The 15340-nt window shown below is 39.0% G+C and overlaps 1 protein-coding gene across 2 annotated transcripts in view; it reads right to left on the bottom strand.

Annotated features, from left to right (window-relative positions):
• Positions 1-15340, bottom strand: part of AK5 (adenylate kinase 5) — a 101524-nt gene that overhangs the window by 16034 nt on the left and 70150 nt on the right. For both annotated transcript variants that reach the window (XM_037403787.1, XM_037403786.1), the window contains exons 9-12: positions 13003-13045; positions 11868-11912; positions 2408-2571; positions 1250-1366 (exon numbers count right to left, since the gene is read on the bottom strand). In XM_037403787.1, coding sequence (XP_037259684.1) covers positions 1250-1366; positions 2408-2571; positions 11868-11912; positions 13003-13045 — 369 coding nt within the window. The remainder of the gene's footprint in view (positions 1-1249; positions 1367-2407; positions 2572-11867; positions 11913-13002; positions 13046-15340) is intronic.

Here is a 15340-nt window from a genome sequence, read left to right as displayed (position 1 = left end):
TACATGGTTACAACAGGGATGACTTAGCACATTCAAAATTACCACTTGGGGTCCTTGTATTTTTACTCTAAAATTTAGTCAAAAGCAGCTCAGGACTACAGGATCTTTTGCTGCTACTGTGCCTACGGAAACTGAAAGGGACTCTGCTTTTGCATTGGATGCATCAAGACTTGTTTTCCTGGCAATGCCTCAGCCCACGACACTGGAATCTCTAAGGCTTACTTTATAGTATATACCAGCGTTCACAGGACATGACATGCACGCCTGCCAGAAAAGCAGCACTGCTGAAATAGTTCCTCCTTCTACACAAAATGAAAGAATTCTCCAATGTCTTTCTAATAGTCTGTGGTGGCATTTTAGTAGAGGAACTAAGAGATCAACTTCCATGTATGGCTTCAATAGCAAATCCTATTGCCCATTATTGTGTTCATCTTCTGATGCCTAAATCTTGCTAGGCTTTTGTCGTAATCAAATAAAGCAACTAAAGGTTCAGGGAGAAAAGAGATGATTCATTAAAGTTCTGTTACCTTTCAAACTTCTACAGGACATCTGTGGAGTGTAATATGATAGAATATATACTTAACTATTTCTCCTAGTTCCCTGCTGCTTTTCTCCTAAACACAGGCAAATTCATTCATAGGGCTTATATAGAGTGTTTTCTGCAGGCTGAGAAATGTACAGCCGAGACTTCTCGCAGGTCTTAGCACATACTGAGGGAATTGATAACTCTCTGAACTGCCACACAGTCACTTGCAAAACTCTTTTTATGGCTATGCCACCTGTTACTCATCACAAAAATTAGATCTGTGTTTTGCTGTTTCAAAGTGGCAGCAAGTTTTAGCAGAGCTGGCTCGATGGTAAAGAGATCGCTGTGAAGATACATGCTTTTTATGAACCTACATCAAGCAGTGCTTGATGAGATTTTAATGAGAAATACAGCAGCCATCCACCAGAATGAGAAAACTAATAGTGCTTTCCACTAAATGTGAATTGTTCCTGATTTATATAAAATTTGGGTAAAATCAGCCTTTACTTATCCTGGTATTACAGAGTCTGTGTAGGTGAGGGCAAAAGCTGGACTTGCTATATTAACGGGGTGCCAAAGTTTCAGTGATGAGCTGCACAGTGCTGTTGGTTTGGCTCTTTACACGTTCCTGCTGCAATCAGCTAAAGATGGGGACCCATGCAGCATCAGAAGTACAGTTGTATCTTAATGGTAGTTATAACAGCATTACGATTATATAGTCACCTTGCTCACAAACTCTTCTGCTTCTTTCAGGTCCCGGGGATACCCATCAATCAGGAATCCTTTTGTGTCCCCTAACTTGGAAACCATGGCTTCCTTCAGTAACTCTAGGACAATACCCTGAATTGGAAAGAAAGGGACTTGGTTAATTAATAAGAAAGATTGATACCTTTGTTTGTTACGCTGACTTTAGTCCTATGCCCTTGAGAACTGTGTTGTTCTGCTAAAAGCAGGTCCTGTGAATGCAGGTGTTTTTCTTGTCCTGCAGGTAGCAGGGCACTCTACTTTTTCTCCTCTCAGGACCAGCTATGCTACACAAATCCAGTGTTGCAACCCATCCAAGGGTTCCCAAAGTGCCTTCTGGATACCTGGGAATATTTTGTGGTGTCCAAATTAATGTTAATACTTGTGAAACTTTGGAGTACTGCGGCAGCATTTTGCAATCTGATTGGAATTTGATTGCATTTTGCTATGTCACTGATGTAATTATAGTACATGGAAAGTGGTAAGAGACTCCATCTGACCAAACACACTGAAGAGCAAAGCAATCAAAATCAAGCCTCAGCACACCTTTCAGGTTCCCCTGAGCAGCACTTCCCGGTATGTTTCATTAACAAACACATCCTATGATCTAGCTACACTCGCCGAAGACCCACCAAGAGTTTGGGCTGTGGACCTGCCGTGTACAAGTCAAGTCCAGCTGAGAACAATGCTCTGTCTTCATAGTCTCCAGTAAACTGCAGGCCAGCTGCTCTGGGATGTCAGCCAGCTCTGCAGGGAACTGCCACAGGTATTGTAAATTAGAATAGCTGCCAGGAAGACCAGCTCTGAATCTGAAATGTGAAGCTATAAAATGGACATACAGCTTCTGTTTCATGTACTTGTTCTTAAATTTTGCAATGCATAGCACAGCATCTGTCTCACTGTATTTCATGACTAATTCGTTGCCTCTGTGAGTCTGAAATTAAAGAAATATTGGCATAAAAAGGGGAAAGAAGTGTCACAGATCTGGCAATGAGGAAACTTCTCCCTCAAGTTGCAGACTGATTTTACTTAAATGGAAATCATCAGCTCTAGTCTCTTTATTTCCACCCTTTTAGACAATCTACCTCCCACTGCCTTTGTTTAACCATTAGGGCCCCAAACAAAACTGTCACTTACACCAGGCACAGGTTCACCACATTCCATGATGTCTTTGATCAATTTACTTCTCTCTGAAAATGACAATGACTCATTTTGGAGAAGGTCACCAGTGGACAGGTGAGTAAATCCGTATTTCTTGGCTAACTGCTCGCATTGGCTACCTTTGCCAGAGCCAGGCCCACCTTTGTGAGGGAAAAATATCTAGAATTAGAAAATAATAAATATCTGCCTTTTGTCAAATGGGAGAAAATAGATAAGAGAGCCTATTTTGCTATTTTTTTTTCCGCAAAGTCACCCTGTGCAGTAGAACAAGTCACATAATTCCCTTCTGATACACTACACTGCTGACTCAAAAATACATACCGAAGTCAGAGGAGCCACAACAGTGTGAAATCTCTTGCAGAAGAGAAACTGTTCCCCAAGCACCATTGCGGTGCAAAGGAAAAACATGAAACAGCCAGCCAGCGAGGAGTGGTATTCGACTCAGTATACGTTCAGCTTAATAGCTGCAACAAATATTAGCAAACTGCGTCCTTGCGAGGGAAGTATTTTGCCCCCATTTATGGAACGGAAAGGTATAGGTGAAGAGATAGTGAGACCTGCCTCTGTTATGTGGGATGCACATAGGTGTACAGTCACTAAGTCCCTTTGCACTGTGGTAAACGCTAACAGCAAAATTTAAAATTTCACTGTGCTTGCACCCTTTCCCTTCGAGCTGGATAGCTGCCCTGTGCTAGCGTGTCTGCCGCTGCCCCAGAGCCCGCCGCCAGCTCGGCCACGCCGCTCCCTGCGGCTGCAGTGCCGGCTGGTGCTTTGTGCCGCAGGGAAGTGTAAGAGCAAAGCGCTCGGCTGCAGCGGGCATGCGGACACCTTATCACCAGCCACTCTCCACCACCCACAGCTGCACGCAGCTGGAAAGCCACCTCCGAACCTGGCCCAGGCCCAACCGTCAGCGGGCAGGGCGCTCAGGTGAAGCTGCTCATGTGATTATTCCACTCACTGAAGGGAAAGCACCTGCAGCCGGGCCAGGCCTCTGGGGCCTGTGGAGAGGTGGAGAGAGTGGAGAGGGAAGGGCTGAACACTGCAGCTGTCCTCCCAACAGAAATGGTGTCTCAAGCCTCCTTCAACAGGAGAGCCGCCGCCACCACCACCACCTAGAGTCCCCAAACTCTGTTTCTCTGGGATGCCTCTCTGCAAGTGCCCTTTTCCCAGGGCTGCCTCAGAGGCTCTGGACACCTCCTTGCTCTGCAGGTGCTGGTGTTGCCCTGTCCTGCGTCCCCAGTGGAGGTGGTTGCTTTTCCTTCCTCACCTTGACGGCTGACCCTGTGAAATGCCAAATGCCCTTTCAGCTGCTTACTGAGCAGCAAGCCACCACCATGACCTGGCTGGAGAGGTGGGCAGTCCATGGAAAACGATGGAAATTCCTTCTCGGGGATCCCGCAGCTGTGGCCTCCAGAGCTGAGGTGAGCGCCCTGTGAGGGGTGAACAGGGCAGGGCGGGCTGAGGGGCCATGTTGGTGTGGGGCTGGCGGGGGGCTGGGACAGCAGATTTCTGTTATGACAATATCAGGCTCTGGGGAGAAATTAAAGGTGTGTAGCAGCGTTTTTACAATCTCTGATAGATCTATTCAGAAAACCTACTGTAGCAGGAGGTAATTATACCCTTGCAGGGAGACAGTGCTCAAAAATCAAGAGAGGCAAGACCAAGATAACTTCTCTATTAAATTTTTTAAGCATGTGTCTTGTATGTGTATCAAACTGTTGTACTGGCAAGTATGACTACACAGCTCTACTATGTGGGTTTAAGATTCTAGAAAATACATGATTTTCCTTTTTGTTCATTTTTTCATGAACAAATATAGGAGTGACGTGTTCACAATGGAGTGAATTTGGCGCCATCTCCTCCTGACTTGAACTTTCTTCTAACTTTTGTATTCAATTTAAGAAATAATTGCTCTGAGCATGTAATTTTCAGAAAAGTTACAGTACCGTAGCTGAGAATAAAAATCAGGTCATGAGGCAGTAGCATCAAACGAATGGTTTTGTCTACCATAACCTGGAGTTTTTTACTTCAGCTTCACAAAGACAATTATCCAACTGTGGCGTGAGAATCACACTTGTGCTACAATTTTAGCTAGAAATATCTTTGTCACCATCTCGTTTTCTTGCCAATGTAGGTTGCACGTTATTTTTCTGTTGCTTTAATAAGAGCGTTATTCTTTTGTAAAAGCACCAATTGAAAGAAAACAAGGAATAAATGAGTGGCTAGAGAAACAGATATAGAGAAATTATAGGCAAATTATCTGAAATAAGACCATTAAATATCTCTAGTGGCAATTAATTTTATTTCTGGTCTGTTTTGAGTTTTTTAGATTAGTTTTGTGTATGCATATGCTTGCTTACACATTCTATCTCCTAGCCTCAAATATACTAGCAGTGCAGTAATTTCATCCTATCTAGTTGGTGTATATGCACAGTATTAGGAAAAAAACAGCTATAAAGATTACTTTATTCTGTTTCTTATACAACTGTTTCTCTTCTGAATGTAGATACAAACCAGAATTTTCATAATGTCCCTTCATATACTAAATAAACTGGATCTCTTTTTAGAAATAACAATACAAGGACAATTTTTGGTTGTTTAGCAGGTAAATACTTGGAAAAGTTGATGTGCTTTTATAATACCTCTATCTATTAGTATTGTAAAAGTGTATGCTACCAGAATGACACAACATGCAGGGCATACACCATAATGAGAATTACTGTGCCTCCAAAATATTAATTAAAATTGACCATGTTTGTTTTCTACAGAAGAGTTCCAACAAAGCTGAGATGAAAATGCTGAGCTCTTTAAAGAGGAAAAGACATAATTAAATAATGGTTATATGCTGAAATTGGTAATTCTTATGGCCACTGCTATTAATTTAGTATCATCTGATGAGTAGCAAAGCATCCTGCTGCTTGACAAATGTATATGACCCACTTTGTAAAGTCTTGTGCTTTCTTATCAACAAATGAGACCACAGTTCTTGCTTGGCTTGATTTGAAAAAAGGCTGAATGCCCCCAGGGATTTCAGCACTGAGAGCCGAACGCATACTTGGCATTTATGCCAGTATTACTTTAGGTGCTTGAAGTTAAAGTATTAATTAATGTCTTGTCTCCCTCTGAAGGCTAATACTTAATGTGACTGAAAACAAGCTATTTAAGTGGGAAAGAATGTGAAAGTACATTTCCTTACTCATTAGATACTTCCTTCCTGCTCAGAGTATATACTTATAGGACTGCTACATAAGCACCTTTAACACCAAATTAACCCTGAAGTCATGAGGCTTACTATCAATTTGTAGTGTATTTTTGTATTTTTTATTTTAGAGGGTGGCTTTATTAAATCTATGCTTTTTCCTAAAAAAAATTAAAAAAAAGAAAAAATAATTTACTTGAAGAAAGCTTGTAAGAAACAACAGCTGCATATAAAATGTAACAAAAGCTAACACAAAGATCTTTCAGTCAAGAAGGCCTCACTGCAACTTGTTATGCTGTTTTTCGAACAGAAGAAACTTGAGGCATTGAAAGCGGCAGTGAAGTTTTCCCAATAGCTCAGTTGTTAGGAGGAGGAAAATATACCCCTGCTTTTGTTGTGAAGGAGTAAGATTCTTTGTGAATACTCTTGTTTTTTAATGTGTGCTGTCATCTTTCACTCTGCCTGTGTATATTTTGGGGAAAAAAATTATGCTAACCAGTGACAGACTGATTCATGGTAACTTGCTATTCAGATTAATAGTGTTGTCTTCCAATTTTCATGTACGACTTGAAGATAAAGAGTTAAAGTCTAGAAAATGGCCAGAGGACTTACAAGTGTGCTGTGACCTGCAGGAGAATGTAAAAGAACTACCAGCAGTTCTCCAATGTTAGCATGCTTTTGTATTATGCTAGTATTGCTAAGGGTAGTACATCTTGCTTTAAAGCTCATTCATTAACTTCATAAAAAGAAAAAATTGCCGATTAAAAAATTAAGGACATTGTGTCAGTCAGTGAAGTTATTCTTGCAAACTGAGTCCTTTTTGTGTCCCTTTGCGCTTTGATACAAATAGTAAGCAAGAATTTGGAACCAGGGTACTAGACAGAGCGTAGAAATTAGATGCAGTTCTGTATATTGCTTTTCTGTAGACAAGGCTGGATTAAAAGGTCTAAGCACTCCCTTAGCATGGTTTTTCCTTCCATTATGCTGATTCAGCTGCCTGTGCAACTGTGTGAGGGGATCTTCTGGTAAGTAACTTTCTGGCAGTACTGCTGACTTAGGTGGTCACCTTTCCCCATTTAATTATTGGCTACAGAAATGCTTCACAGACAGCACTTCAAGGGGAGAAAAAGGGTGGTCTCAGTGGGTAGGGAAAGTGACAACTGCCCAAGCAGCACTTCTGAATGTTCAGCTGCAGCCTGCCTCAGATCAGTGAAAGATCTCAGTTTAAGAAACTGAGTCTCTTAACACCTGCTCTCCCTCATGCCCCAATCCCCCTCAGACTATGAAAGACCCCAAGCCTAGGCACGTGATTCAAATGTACCTGTCTGGCCTAGAGCACAACATCACAAGCAGATGAATTAATGATGCTAGAGGGGGCTGGGACTGCTGCTGCGAGTGAGCAGGGACAGGAACAAGCAATATGAGCAGTTTGTGAACCAGCTGCTAGAAATATTAATAAAGCATAAGTGCCATACAGACAGACCGGGATGTCTCTATTTTAAACTTGCCAAATCTTGAGTTTATCGTATACCAAAATAATATGAACATTTACATAAAATGCCAGCAGCAGGATTTATAAGAGAGTCCCACCATTCATTTTAAAATGTTTCAATTTCTAGAACTTATTTTCATAATGAGTATCATCCCTGTATCATGGGAAAGTGCTTGCAGGGAAAATCTAGCTGCACAATGGAGCCTCAGTAAAAAGTGAAATAAAAATAACAGTCAAGTTATCCTTATATTCAAGCTATGATTTTGGAGGACTTTATCAGTTTGGTAATTCTATCAGTGCTACTTAGATTGTTTATACAAATAATATCAGTGCTACTTAGATTGTTTATACAAATAAAAGCAAGCTTTAGCTTCGAATATGGCATTTGAAGGCTTCTCAACAGCACCTCGCTTTTGTTCACGTATGATTTTAGTCCAAGTGAAACCATATGGGAATGATGCTGTTATTTAAAAATAGCAACACAAAACACTCAACTTTTTCTTCTTTCTTTTCTGAAAGATGATTTTAATCAGAAAACAACCTGATGCACATGTTGGCAGAGTGATACGATGTCCTGGGATATCACTGAGCCTTCACCCCTCTTAAAAGAAAAACATGGAGTTCATTTCATGGAAAGTCAGCGAAAGCAGCCTTCATTAGCTTCTACATTTAGCATTTGGATTGCCTGGGGTTTTATTTATCAGCACTGCTCATCCTATGCCTATCTGATTGTAGAAAGAGCTCTAGCTACTGTAGCTGTAGCTACAGGTACTGTAGCATAATTTAGGTTGGAAAAGGACTGCATCTGGTAATACCCTCTACTCAAAGCAGGGTTAAATTCAAAGTTAGATCAAGTTGTTAAAGATATGACATACCTTGGACAAATGAAGAAGTTTGGGGTTTGTGAGGTTTGTTTTGTTTTGTTTTTCTTGCATGTACAAGAAGCTAGTCTCTGCAGCTGATAATGTTCTACCTGTAAGTATAGGTGGTGACAGTATCTTCAGAGTGTCAGCTGAAATTACTTACGCTGAGCTTAAACCATTATCAGCTTTGGTTCATCAGCAAGAATATGACAAGGATTCTGCAGAGGAAATTGGTCACACTGACTGATTTTTAAACACCACATTTAAGAGTATACGGGGAGTTTGTCTCTGATCCAAAGGGCAGAAAGATTCCTGAAAACTCTTAGTTTCAGCCTCAGCCAAAGCCAAATATGGCTTTTTTATGAAACTCCCATAGAGGAAAAGGAGGAGTAATGCTCCCAGTAACTTTGTAACACATGACAATTTTTTGGATGCAATAGAGAGTACTGCATTAGTTAAGAATGATAAAATCATACATTGTTCGTTGTGGTTAAGATTTTATTTTCATGTTGCTCTGATGAAGAAGGGTGGGGGTTTTTGTGGCTTTTTAAGTGACTTGCAATAATTACATAAGTTTTGAATATTACAGCATCCCCCAAATTCATTTTTACACCTGTTTTTTTTTCTTGAATTTTAATTTACAGGCCAAATTTAACTTGTTGTTACCTCTCTTATTACCCTGCTGTTATCTCCCATATTTTTGACATTCTGGTTCTATGTCTCTGCTTTGCTGTCTGGATAAAAGACATTGACGTTGTTGCTTAATTAACCCCAGCTGACTGTTATTCCAGTTAATTCCTACATTAGATCTAATGTAAATCTTTGCTAATTAGATCTTTTTATTTCCCTTTTTGGACAATTTTCAAGGGAAATTAGTAGGGGATGGAATTATCTCCTTTTTTTCCCCCCTTGCCTTATAAACAGTATCTCAATTTTTCAGCAGTGGCAGATGGTGTGTGTATTTCAATTAGTTTGTAAACTACTTCAAATGTACATCTTTTGAACTCCAGTTTTAAAACATCTTTATAAGCACCTTGTTTTCCTTATGAACATATCCATGTAATGTATAAACATTCCTAATGACATCTGAGACCAAGACAGCTTTTCCCAATCAGGTATCTACAGCAGCATGCTCCAACGATCTTCTTTGCTTTCTTGCTAGTCAAGGCATCATGGGCTGAACACTTCTAGCACTGTCTGCTGCAATGGAGTACTCAATCACGAGGAATCTGTGGTGCTTACTGCCCCCCCGCCTCCCCACCCTTTACAGTCTTCTGCTCATGTGAGGCTTCTTCAAAGTTTTCTTTTGTCCTCATACAATTCACAGTGATCAGACTTCAGCTCCTGAGTGACATGTAAGGTAACCTTACTGCTGAGGCAAATGGTTTGCATTTGGCTAGTGTGTGTAATGATAAACCTGCAGTGCACGTGGGTTAACAAATGATTTGGGCAGACTGACCTGCCCAAAAAGGCCATAAGGAAAAAGAACTTGTGGCCACTCCAACCTAGCAGCAGCAAGAAATTTGTCTCTGAGAAATATCAGTTACCCTAACTACCCAGATGGAGTAAAGCCAAGATTTTGCAGCCAAGTGAGCAACCACGAAGATCTCATATTAGTCACAAAAAAACCCAACAAACCCAACAACACCAAAGCACCCCCCACCCCTCAAAAAGAACAAAACCTCACCAGAAGAAAAATAACCTCACTCTTTACAACAGATTTCAGGAAGCTTTTTCAGGGGTGGAAGGACATGGGGTGGGAATGGGGATCTTTTGGGAAAAAGTATAAAATGCTCTGCATAATTTGATGAGAAGTAACACATGTTTAGACTTAGTAAAACTTTTCATTATAAATTTTTCAGCAAAGAAAACTTAGAATTTTGATTAAGCAGAATTTTCCTCTGTTCTTAGGAAACATTTACTAGAAAGTCTGAGACAGACTTAAGAGCAGGAATAAATAGGGAAAAGGTGTGTTTTCAGTTTTAAGCTGGAAGATGGCTAGTAGATGACCGATAAAAAATTAAAAGTGAAAATTAAAAACCACTATTTGAAAAAGAAAAAGCAGTCCAGAGGTAAATTAAAAATGAGCCTTCCTATGGACAATTTCAGAGGCACAATTCCTAGAGCATCTTCACTTTTTTTTAAAAAAAAATGTGTTTGTACAAACCCAAACTTAATTTTCCAATAAGATGTGCGAGGCAGAGAGAATGAAAATTTCTTGCTGTAGTGAACAGCAGGAAGATGTACTTCAGTAAGCATGGAATTAGTTTGCTTAAAGACTGAAAATCAAGTGTTATGCATCTCTCCCTCAAGAAAAGTCTCCAGTGAACTCTTCAATAACCCAATTTTACTTTTTCAAGCACATAATATCCACCATAGCTTTGCAATAAATTCAGTAAACTTGTATTTTGTATAAGATAGGGTGAGACAAAAGTACAACACATAAACATGCTTTCTTTTCACAGAATCCTTTAGGTTGGAAGGAACTTCTCAGGATCATTTAGTCCAATAACCCTGTTACACCAGGGTCAGCAAGAGCAGGTTGTTCAGGACTGCATCCAGTTGGGTTCTGAAAATCTCTAGGGGTGAAATTTATAGTCTCTCTGGCCAACCTGTTCCAATATTTGACCACACTCACACTAAAAAAGTGTTGTCTTGTACTCAGATGGAATGTCGTGTATTTTAAATCGCCCCCATTTTGTTCTGTCTTGTCACTGGGCACTATTGAGAAGATTCTGGCTCCATCATCTTCATTCCCTCCCATCAGTTATTTATACATATTGATTAAGATCCCATAGGGCCTTCTATTCTCCAGGTTGAAGCGCCCCAGCTCTCTCACCTCTCCTCATTCGAAAGACAGTCCTGTTCCTCAAACACCTTTATGGTCCTTCACCAGGCTTGTTCCAGTTAGTCATTATCTCACTTGATCTGGGGAGCCCAGACTGGAAACAGCACTCCAGATGCAGCTTTGCCAGTGCTGAATAGGGAGGAAGGATCACCTACCTCAGCCTGCTGGTACTAGGATGGTTTTTTTGATGTCTCCTGAATTCCAAATGAAACTTCCATTCATTTATGTCTAATTTAAGAATTCACTTTTTTTTCATTAGGAAAAAGAATGCATGAAGTGACTGACTTTTAAATAAAATCACCCATATTTAGGTATCTATACTTAGATCTTGTGAGGCAGTTGTGAAAAACTCTGCTTGATACAAAAGCAATTATTCTTTCCAAGTAATTAGTACCAAGCTTTAAGCTGAACCTTACAAATCTTACTGGTTATAATTTGTTTTAAAATGCTGTTCAAAGTTTATATAAATGTGACAAATTTAATTAGCATAATAATGGGCATTAACATGGTCCTTTTCCTCTGTGGACTTCCAGAAAGCAATATAAAGTAAACCTTGATTGCGCAAAGCATCATGCATGGCAATGAGTCCATTGACTTGAACAGCATGTTGAGCACATGCAGAATTGTAACCTGTATTTAGAAAAGTTGTTTCATAAAGAGGTGAAAAGACCTGATTTTTTTTTTTCACCTAAACCTCAAAATTCCGAGTTATAAATCCAGTTTATTAACATTTTAAGTAATGCTGGTGAGGCAGCTTTGCTGTAGGAGATCACACAGCACTACTGTAACTGCACAAGACCTAAGGTAATTTTGAATATGGTCACACGTAAACATACTTTCCTGTTCCAAGCTTTACACAACTCTTGTTAGCATGGTCAGACTGAGGTTGATAACATGATAGGAAATCCTAGCTCCCTTTCAAAAAACTAAACCAACATTGTACATAACTCTTAACCAAACAAGGAATCTTTCAATCAAAGCTAAATAACATGGTAATTTTCAAATGTAGCAATTAAATTAGGAATTCTACTTACCAACAACAAAAATGATGTTTGATTTCCTCAGATCTTCTGAAAAATCTAAAATGAAAACAAAATTTCTTTAGTTGGCAAGAGCTACTAATTTTAATCTTGGCTACTTCCCACACTGAATTGTGTAACACTTATGCAAGGTGATCTGATTTCACCAGATTTAATTTCTGTTATAACGTTATGCATTCCAAAAGGAACTATCATCCACAAGCCTATTTATCCCTCAAGTTTGTAGTTCTCACCGCAGATATGATAAAAATATTTTACCTGAAAATTAGACCTTGCATATACACATCAGCTCTTTGAAAAAGAGAAGCAAATGCGTCTTGATGTAATAATGTGCCTCCTGAGCCATTGCATATTTCTCTGAATGTGTTGTTACATTAGAATTGCAATAGCAGTTTGTCCACGTGCCATTCAGATTTTGTATTTGGTGCACTACATTTGAGTTGTAGTCTTAAGTTTACCTGAGCCTCAGATTCAGCCAAATAATAATCACCATAACTTAAATCCAGGTATTACTGTCATTTCAGCACCAAAACTACTGTATGTACTGCAGCTTTGCCTTTTACTGAAATTGTATTTTTTAAAAAAGCAGCTCCTTCTAGTCTGAGTGCCAGTCATTAGCCTGATTATACCAGTACAGAAGGCAATCTTGCACCATCTAAGCCTGCTGGAATTTGATTATGTCTTTGACTTAATCACTTAGAAGATGCATAAATTTACCACATCCAATTTTCTTTTTTATTATGTGGCATGTACATCTCTTATTACATAATAACATTAGCCATGAAACGTTTTGATTAATCCTTTCATTCCTCTTATACTCTTAGCGGTTCATACTTTCCAACAAGCTCTTTATAACTGCCAATTTCTGAAAACACCTACAAGAACTGATACTGGTTAACAGCAATATTTTCTAATAATTTTGGATCTACTGGCCTAAAGAGTGTTGAAACGTATTTTACAAGCTTTAACTTGCATTTAAAGAGAATTCACATGATAAAATCCTTTGATGCATAACTTTGACAATATAAATAACATGAATTCACTTTACTTTCTAAGTAACTATTTAAATACAAGAGAAAATCAAAGGTTTCAAAATTAAATGGCAAATGACAGTGAAAAAGAAACTCACCTCCTGTGCTCTCATAACCAGAAAAACTTGATTGATCCTCCTCCTGTTAATTAATTGACAAATTGAAATTAACATTCTGCATAGCTTGCATTTCTTCTTCTATCTGCTTATCTGTGTATTTTAATATCTTCTTCATATTCTAACCACTCAGTTTTAATCTATGTTGAGATACAGTTAACAGCGTCACAGAAATGCTGTTGGTACTGTTTCAGCTGGTAGAACATGAGCATGGAGAACCCAAGATAACTCTGAGATGATTAACTGGCCCATGTTATTTTTGCATGGAACACCTTTTTCAGTGTCCAACTGCACAGTTCCAGCACAATAAATAAGCAACCAGTGTGCATGCTGAATTGCTTCTGAAGTAAATACGGTATGATAAGCTGTGTAGTAGTGGAAAAGCAACACCAGAGTAAATTCTAGAAGTGTGCTCCAATATAAAGATGAAATTAGTCTTCGGTCTAAAACAAGTTGAATGTGTTTACCTTGAGAATGCACCACCAGCTACAAGTTGTTACAAAGGCTGCTGAACTACAGATAGGGATTACACCAGGGAAATGGGGAAACTGGAATGTTTTTTTTCCTGATACACGGCCCCTTAGAATTATTTTGTCATGTATGGTATAGTACAACAATAAGGAATTGCAAATACTGGCCGGCAAGAGTGTCAGAGTGGGAATTCTTTGTTGCTCTTATAAATCAGAGTTATATATATGCTGGACATAGTCTAGGTTATGTAGTGTCAATATACTCACACCATCAATACTTTAGTCTATAAAACATCAATAATAGCATTGACAGTAACATGCCCATTTGCACAGAACACATTATACTAGTCCTCTCAAAATACCATAGGGTTATCAAGCTGTAGTTTCTTACAGTTCTGCTTCAGTATGCTGTCAGAAATAGCCACTGCTAGAAACTTGTATATTTGCATGAATAGATAAAAGTGAAACAAACAGCACAGTGAATAGAATGGGTAAGCTGCTGGCCACTGTAACTTGCAAAGCTCTTGCACTACCCTTCCAAGTTTCTCCTTGTGTTCCCATTATTGTTGAAACAGAAGTACTCTTCATTAAGCTGAAGAACCATTACGCTGGCTACATAGAACATTTTAATTTTTTGATTCTCAGTAATTCTCAGCCTATTACACTGCAGCAGGAGAACTGACATCTTGAAGAAGAAAAAAAAAAAAAAAAAAGAGCAGTGCTAAAATTAAAACAGCGACTGGATCTACAAAGTTTGCAGGAAAGTATTTCAGAAAGAAAAAAACATTTTCAAATGAGTGATCAATCTCTTTCCTACAATTCAAGTGATAGTATTAACCCTCCATGCTTTTTCTTTGATGTAATAATACAATAGAATATTTGACCCTGCAATGGATATATGACATATAAAAGGCCTGGTTTTAGATTCAGCTTCTTATCAAGCCTTTGAAAGTTTATGGATCAAAATCATTTCAGACACAAAGTTTAAGAGTAAAGTTTCTTTAAAAATCAAGATCACAGTCTCAAGTTTACAATCAAATGAAAGAGGCATTACTTCTTTCAAGTATTGCTCCTTGCTCTCCTCTGTAATTGCAGAATGAAACTGCTTCCGTAATTCTGGTGGGCTGCTCAGAGCAGCAGGTGATAATAAAGTTCAGTTTAAGTCAGGAACAGCTCTAATTTGTAAGAGCTGAAATATGCAAAAACTACAGACAGAAATGAAGCTAAATAATCCAGCAGCTGCTTTTATTTGACCATGACCATATCTGCTTTAACAGAACAATAAGTTAGCTAACCAACAAGCTATGTTTGGATAAGGAGCAAGTGCTATGCAAAGCCATTAAAGTGAATTTTAATTACAACTCAAAAGTAGGTAAACAGGAAGTGTGACAGTGAGATCAGAACCCAGAACATCAAAATAATGAGTTCTGTTTATATCTGTAACTTCTCACTCTTCAGGTGCAGAAATAGTTTTCAAAAGAATTGCTTTTTTTTCCACAGGGCGTCTGTATCGTAATTCTGTAAGCCAACTCAGTACACAGCTTGATGTGAGTGAGACCACCAGCTCTGCTGAACTTCCATGACAAAATAAGCTTCCCCCTGTTTCAGAGAGGTTATTCCATACAAAACATTTTCTCAGACAGAATTGAACAGCACCCAGCTGGGGTAGAAAAAGGTCCTGAAAGCCTGGTCTCTAGGGAAGCTGTAAGATAAAGTCAGGAGGAACAAATTAGAACAGTTGGGCTACAATTAATTTGGCTTTGATTACAAGGTATTCCTACCCAGTTTCACTATTATATACCTAAACTTGATTTAGAACCATTTTCCTTCACCCCTTTCCTCTCTATCTC

Source organism: Falco rusticolus, chromosome 11 (assembly GCF_015220075.1).
Source record: "Falco rusticolus isolate bFalRus1 chromosome 11, bFalRus1.pri, whole genome shotgun sequence".
Lineage (NCBI taxonomy): Eukaryota > Metazoa > Chordata > Aves > Falconiformes > Falconidae > Falco > Falco rusticolus.
Note: the sequence above shows the minus strand (reverse complement) of the source record. Positions and strands in the feature narration are given on the sequence as shown.